We start from the raw sequence: 8,165 nt of genomic DNA on the forward strand, positions 1-8,165 counted from the left end.
TTTTCTGATGATGTACCTACTATCTTGATCCTTGTAAACCTGTTGAACCTCCAATGGAAAAGAGTGGTGGATAAAAATTGCCTCACCTTTGGTTTTGGAGGTGGATGTGGTATAAAAGGATTGATTAAAAGCTTTATGGAAATATGTGGGGTGTCCATCTTTCATGAAATGTGTTTCTTGTAACAATAATACTTTGGCATTTCGTTTTTTATATTGTAAGAATGCTTTTTTCCTCTTGTGTGGTGAATTAAATCCTTGGACATTGTGAGATAAGATTGTTATAGCCATGTGGTTAGACACAATTTTGGGGGCTCATCAGGAAGTAAGATTTGATAAAATAAGGGAAATATGGTGTATAATTGACTGACCAATTGTATTAGAGATAGACACGGTAAAACAGGCGTACAAGGATTTAATCCAGTGTATAAACTTTGCAATCAAGAATTTAAACTCAGTCTTTGAGTATATGAGACAAAATTTTTGCTTCTAACAAGAGATAACATTAATAAGAACATAAAAAGATATATGAATAATCTTTTAGGAAAAATAGAAAACATTTCTCTAGTGAGAAAATATGTAGAGACTGAGAGGGGGTCAATCATGTCGGCATAGGCGGGACGCCACCTCCAATGTCATAGGGATGTATATCTGTGCAGCTTATATCTAGTATACTAGAGATTAAAGACGGTGTCAGTGTATCTATTATTTATTACTGTGGAAAAGGAAGCTGAAGAGAAAGAAAAAAAAAAAAAAAGGAAGCTAGAAATAGATCTAAATATCTAGTGATGTTGAAGAAGAAACACATACAGATCAAACTTTAGATCTATTGTACGGTTATTTACTAACACGTTGTGAATAATATGCATTACTACCACCCTACCAGAGAATGAAACATGTAATTGTAGTATTAACTGATATGCTCAACTGGTATATTGATCCACTAATGTGCAGGCCAAATTGTTGATTAGCCTAAGAAATTCAAACCATGTTGCTGCATGGGCGTACGTCTAGAGAGGATTTTGCAAAACATACCTAAAAGAGAGCAACAAGTGTCTATGGTCTGATTCTTTTACTTGGTATGCCTTACCAATATATGACACAAGATGGCACTGTTATGATATGGTATAATATATAAAAAATTGCATTGAGACTAATAAAAGTCTGTGTAGGGAAAGATATTTAAGGCTTGTAGTGCTATGTTGTGACAGTAGATGTCAGTGTAGTACCATTATTCAGATGAGCTGCCTTAGAAAGTCCATCTGAATATACTTGCCTCACTATGAAATCATATATTGTATTAATACAGTATTACCATTAGTTATTCATAGATGTATTGTGTATCTGTATGTAATTACAAGGCCTCGATATTTAGTAAGGGTGAGTAGGCACATATCAGTTAGGTAATAAACTGTATATAACAATAAAATAAAAAATAAAAAAATAAAAATAATTAAAAAAAAAAATATATATAAAAAAGTAAAATTAAATAAGATTAAATAATATAAAATTTGCAAAAATTCACACAATAAATGTATCAGTACTTGCATAACTGCGTAAAAATGGATACCGATACACAAATGACTTATAATAAGCAGTGTATTGGGAGAAGAAAAATTAAAAGTAAAAAAATAATAATTGTCTTCCTGTTAAAGCTTTATGAGAGAGAGAAAAAAAAAAAAAAAAAAAAGGGGGAGTAAAAAGTTTTTGTAGATTTTCTTAGCTCCATTGAGCGGGATTGTGTCTGTATCTGCGTCTGTCTCCACGTGAAGCCGCGGTGTTCCAAATAGGAGCTGGGCGGTTTGTAGAGGGAGTACGTGGGAGGTTGCTGGGATCTAGAAGACCTAATTTTGTCAGGATATCTTGACCTTCGGTGATGTTGGCGGCTATGTAGGTGGTACCGTTATGAGGAATTATTAGCTTAAAGGAGAAACCCCAAAGGTAGCGGATCCTTGCTGTGGAGAGAACTGAGGTGATTTCTTTCATTTTTCTGCATCTATCAAGCGTTGCCTGCGAGATGTCCAGATAAATCTGTAACTGAACTCCATCTAACGTGATGTTTCTGATGCCCCGTGCAGCACGCATTATTTCTTCTTTAATTAGGAAGTCTTTCATACAAAGTACAATATCACGGGGGGGGGGGGGGGGGTTTATCAGGTGGAGGTTTAGCTCTAAGTGCACGATGTATGCGGTCACATTTGAAAGATCCGGGGTCTTGCTCTGGTAACAGAGACTGGAATAATTTTGTGGAGTATGCGATTAAATCTGTGACAGATTCTGGGGCTCCTCTTATTCTAAGATTACTTCTTCTGTTTCTATTGTCCAAATCCTCCACGTGCGCTTGCAACTGGGTAAAAGCTGATGCAAGAGATTCATGTTCTCTAGAGAGATCATTATAAGCAATTGATAGTTCATCATGCTTATTTTCTAGCAGGTCAGTACGTGTACCTATTGCTGCAATTTCTTGGGATAAGGTACAAGTGAATTTTTGTATCTCTGTTTGGAATTTAGTGAGCAGTTTAGTGTATAAAGCTTCTAAACTGTTGTCCAAATCTGATTTAGATAAGGGTGTGTACTCACTGCTTTTTGAAGATACTGTGTCCATCTGTTGTAGGTCTTTAGCAGGAGAATGGGCGGCAGATGAAGTGGGCAGGGTGCCAGCGACATTTTTAGCCATGCTTTTCTCCTGTGATCTGAGCAGATAGTGAGTTAGAGACTTCTGGTGGCTCCTCCGTCTCTTCTTCTGCGAATTCGGCATGCACAGATGATAGTCCGTGGGGGTATCTTACTTTCAGGCCGTTTTTGTGTGATTATGACCCCGTTTAGGTGGCTTTAAGCCCTGAAGGCGCCGGAGCTCTGATTAGAAGCGGCCGCTCCGTCCCATGCCGCGCATGTGCCCTGCAACTCAGTATTAATGCCCAATGCTACACTTACAAAAACTGTATAAAGTGAGATAGTATGATGGCATATACAGTATACTAAGAAGTAGGTTTAGGTTGTTTTTTAAGAACAGTCAGGGAAATGGTTTCCTGTTTGATTACAGCTTCATAAAGTCCAATACTATAAACTTTTGCACCATAAACTTTACACAAAATCAACATAAATTGAGCAGCTTGTAACATTAGATTATTGGGGACCAGCATAATGATTATTTCCAGATTTACTGAGCTCTAAATAGTACAATGTCAATGTACAGTGCCTTGACAAAGTATTCATACACCTTGAAATTTTCCACATTTTATCATGTTACAACCAAAAACGTAAATGTATTTTATTGGGATTTTATGTGATAGACCAACACAAAGTGGCACATAATTGTCAAGTGGAAGGAAAACGATAAATGGTTTTCATTTTTTTTTTTACAAATAAATATCTGAAAAGTGTGGTGTGCATTTGTATTTAGCCCCCTTTACTCTGATACCCCTAACTAAAATCTAGTGAAACCAATTGTCTTCAGAAGTCAAAATGTGGAAAATTTCAAGGGGTATGAATCCTTTTTTAAGGCACTGTACAATGCCAAAAGCTTTACTTTTATAAATGTCCAAACCAACTCAAAAAGTTTCAGAATGGCATTGGTAGGTTACCTCAACCACTAACTCTTGGAGTCTCTCATGGCAATGTTTCCCTATAATTGTCTGATCCTGCCCTTCCCACAAGACCCCAAACAATAAAGTAGTTCTCCTTTATGTCTGCATTGCATAGATTTTCTTTATTGTAAATTAACCATTGGTGGGAGATCAGCATTATCTCATGGCTTTTGTAATGGCAACTGTAGTTGAGCATATCTGGAAAACCTGGTGGGCATATAAAGACAGTGAAGTTCCAGAATGCAAATCAACTTGTCAGCTAAAAATAAAAACAGAATCTAAAATATCAGTTTAGCTGACACTTGGCTATAATCTGACTTTTTCCTTTTTGAATGTGTTTGGTTCTCAGATTTGTTTATATTGAACTGGCTTGTCTTTGTCAATTTTTTTTTCAGGTATATAATGAAGCCAGCACAACAGTCGTCATCACGTTCTCATTATTTTACTATATTTCTCATCCAAACTTTAGTTGCCTTTATGTTATTCAGTTATAATCATATTAGTAATAAACATGTCAGAAATGAGGTTTCCATCATGACCACCAACTGCACAGATTCTGCAGCTCCCTCCAAGCCTGAATTGAATTTCACTGTCTTGTTATGGACGTGGCCATTTGGTTACCAGTTCCCTTTAGAAGAGTGTCCAAAACCCTTTGGTACTAAGTGCCTGCTCACAGCCAACCGTAGCTTATATAACACAGCAAATGCAGTCGTTTTTCATCACAGGGATGTATGTGGATCCAGACAGCAGATGCCACAGATGCCAAGGCCTGAAGGACAATATTGGGTTTGGTTTACCTTGGAATCTCCAAGTCATAATCCAAACCTGCACTTCATGGACAAACTCATCAACCTCACTATGTCCTACCGCAGTGACTCTGATATCTTTACTCCTTATGGATGGTTAGAACGGAATGAAGCTGCTGCTAATTATACAATCCCAAAAAAGTCTCATCTGGTGGCTTGGCTTGTCAGTAACTGGAATCCTAATTCGAGACGGGTCAAGTTTTATAACGACTTAAAGAATTATATACTAATAGATGTTTATGGTCGACAACATCTCCCTTTAGCCAGGGAGGACACAAATTCAGTAATCGCTAAATATAAGTTCTACTTATCCTTTGAGAACTCAATACATACAGACTATATAACAGAAAAACTGTGGAGTAATGCATTTAGGTCAGGAAGTGTCCCTGTGGTTCTTGGCCCACCCCGAGAAAACTATGAGAGATTTATTCCACCTGATTCATTCATTCATGTGGATGACTTCTCCAGTGCAAAAGAGCTGGCTTCCTACCTGCTTGAACTGGACAAAAATGATCAGAAATACCAGGAATACTTCAAATGGAGATCAAAACTGAAGCCAGTGGAACATGTTTCTTGGATTGTGCATTACTGCAAAGCATGTGTAGAACTCCAAACTGCCCCTTCGTATAGAACCATATCAAGTCTTGGTAAATGGTTCACATGACAAATGGAATATATCATTTCTGGAGAAAAAAAAATTCTTGACTGAAAAAGGGACCCACAAATTAACTCCAATAAATGTAATAAGGAAACAAAAATAGTAAAGTATAAAGCACAAAGAACAGTGGCTTATAGCAACAAGTCACAAATCATCGTTTAGCTGATTTAAATATTTGCAAGCAATAAGGAAACCATAAACTGGTTGCGCAGGTGACAGGGGGTTAATAGAGTACTACATAGATATACATAAAATATATATTCTTTATTCATAAAGTGCTATAAACATATAAGGCCATTCGATTTGATCCATATCGCATCTCTAAGAACATACAGTATCTCACAAAAGTGAGTACACCCCTTACATTTTTGTACATATTTTATTATATTTTTTCATGTGACAACACTGAAGAAATGACACTTTGCTACAATGTAAAGTAGTGAGTGTACAGCTTGTATAACAGTGTAAATTTGCTGTCCCCTCAAAATAACACAGCACACAGCCATTAATGACTATACCGCTGGCAACAAAAGTAAGTACACCCCTAAGTGAAAATGTCCAAATTTGGCCCAATTAGCCATTTTCCCTCCCCGGTGTCATGTGACTCATTAGTGTTACAAGGTCTCAGGTGTGAATGGGGAGCAGGTGTGTTACATTTGGTGTTATCGTTCTCACGCTCTCATCATTGTCACTGGAAGTTCAACATGGCACCCCATGGCAAAGAACTCTCTGAGCCTGAAAGACCCTGAAACATAGCTGCAGCACGATGGCCAAGACCATACAGCGGTGTTGCCTTATGAGTTTATGTGGAATCTCCAGTAGCAACTGGGAATATTTGAATATATATATATATATATATATATATATATATATATATATATATATATATAGTTTTGGATAAGAAATAAGTCGTGTGTATGTGACAGGGTTTCAGTAAAGGGTTAATTTAGCTAGATGTAAATATGCGACAGGATTTGCCTGAAAAGAGCTAATGCATTTAACAGCTACTTGTAGTATGCGAGAAGGAAGCACTGTGGAGACAATCGGCTGTTTACCTATATTTAATATTCAAAGAGCCAGGAAGAGATACCATCTGAAGTGTAGTTGTTACAGGGCCAAATTCATTAGCTCGATAAAGGCCTTTGTGTTCCTCCGTGCTAATCAACCATTTGTCCATTTCAAAGGGGTGTTTGAGAGGATGAGAATATTTCTTTCATTTGTTCAGGAAAGGAGGTTTTGCCCTGGCTAATGCCATGCATAAGTTAAGTGCCCCTTTCAAGAGAAGGTGATGACCTTCACCTTAATTCCTCTTCAAACAACTTATCACTAGCTCGTTACCCCAACAAGAGGAAGTTGCCCAAATTAGGAGATACGCCTGGTGGGAGTAGAGGGCTAACAGAATACCCCAATCAGAGTGGCCCTATTCAATTCAATGAGAGATGGGCCTATAAGAAGGAATCCCAAAAAGAGTGGGGGAGAGATGAAAACTGACCTGGGCCTAGGAACATTAATATAGGTAATTATCAGAGCAACTCCCAGCACTTAAAGGTATACCTGCTTGTCATGTTTGTTTACCATTTGTATTGTGATGAATATACTTTGTCTTCTTGTACTATAACCTAATATTTTCTCCCTTAACCTCCCTGGCGGTATGATTATTTCGGATTTTAGGTGCTGAAAGCGGTACAATTATTTTGCATGTAAATTTGGCGTTTTATATTGTAGGTCTGTAATTCTTAACAATAACACACTTAAATCTGTCCAAACAAGAGTCTAGTAGATATCCCGGGTATGATAAAGTTTGAAACACAAAAACATAAATTATAATATAATAAATAAAAATAAATAATTAAAAAAAAAAATAATAATAAAATAAATTTCCCCACGATTTACTATCGCTCAATTCTGCAAGTGTTCTAATTTACTATCGCTGTTTTCTAGCTGGTCTAAAGCCACTTTTGATGTAAAGGGACACTTTTTGGTTGCTATGGACAATCTCCAGTTTCCAGGCAGAAAGAACAGTATATATAACATAAAACTGCATGCAGGGCATAGGACAAAGCACTGGGGACAAAAGGGATGTGAAATAATTTCATACAGTACTGTAATCTGTAAGATTACAATACTGTATGTGTTAAGATTTTACACTTTTTTGAATTTGCCGCCAGACTCCGCCCCCGTGCGTTGCGCCGCTCGCAGGGAACGGAGCCTGGCACGGAGAGGCTTCAGAGGAGGACGGAGCCCGCAGACACAGCGGGGGACATCGCAGGATCCCGGGGACAAGGTAAGTAAAGCCACACCAGGATCCTGCGATGTAATCCCGAGTGTGGCTCGGGGTTACCGCTAATGGTCCTGAATTTTAACCCCGAGCCACACTCGGGAAAACCGCCAGGGAGGCTACGACTATAGATATTGTCTGTGTATTAGGTAGACTTTAAACGCTACTTTAATAAATGTTATTATATTAAAGCTTTCACTTCTGGTCATAAGAACTCTTATTTAACCAACCTCATATCTTATGGTTAATAATTCATAAATAAACATTTAGAACGTTAACAGCGGTTTAACAGGACAGGTTCCACTCAGAACAGGCCTTGCTATGGTCGACCAAAGAAGTTGAGTGCACATGCTCAGCATCATATCCGGAGGTTGTCTTTGGGAAATAGGTGCATGAGTGCTGCCAGCATTACTGCAGAGGTTAGAGGGGTGGAGGGTCAGCCTGATAGTGCTCAGACCATACGGCACACACTGAATCAAATTGGTCTGCATGGCTGTCATCCCAGAAGGAAGCCTTTCCTAAAGATGATGCACAAGAAAGCCCACAAACAGTTTGCTGAAGACAAGCAGACTAAGGACATGGATTACTGGAACCATGTTCTGTGGTCTGATGAGACCAAGATAAACTTATTTGGTTCAGATGGTGTCAAGCTTGTGTGGTGGTAACCAGGAAAGGAGTACAAAGACAAGTGTGTCTAAGCATGGTGGTGGGAGTGTTATGTTCTGGGGCTGCATGAGTGCTGCCGGAACTGGGGAACTACAGTTCCTTGAGGGAACCATGCATGCCAACATGTACTGTGACATACTGAAGCAGAGCATGATCCCCCTCACTTTGGAGAC

At 38.3% G+C, this 8,165-nt stretch overlaps 1 protein-coding gene across 1 annotated transcript in view; it reads left to right on the forward strand.

Annotated features, from left to right (window-relative positions):
• Positions 1-6,938, forward strand: part of LOC141112113 (4-galactosyl-N-acetylglucosaminide 3-alpha-L-fucosyltransferase FUT6-like) — a 48,669-nt gene extending 41,731 nt beyond the window's left edge. The window contains exon 2 of the mRNA XM_073604580.1: positions 3,980-6,938. Within this exon, the coding sequence (XP_073460681.1) occupies positions 3,987-5,054 (1,068 nt within the window). The 5' untranslated portion in view covers positions 3,980-3,986 and the 3' untranslated portion in view covers positions 5,055-6,938. The remainder of the gene's footprint in view (positions 1-3,979) is intronic.
• The last annotated feature ends 1,227 nt before the right edge of the window (positions 6,939-8,165 follow it).

This window comes from Aquarana catesbeiana, linkage group LG11 (genome assembly GCF_042186555.1).
Source record: "Aquarana catesbeiana isolate 2022-GZ linkage group LG11, ASM4218655v1, whole genome shotgun sequence".
Taxonomy (NCBI): Eukaryota; Metazoa; Chordata; class Amphibia; order Anura; family Ranidae; genus Aquarana; species Aquarana catesbeiana.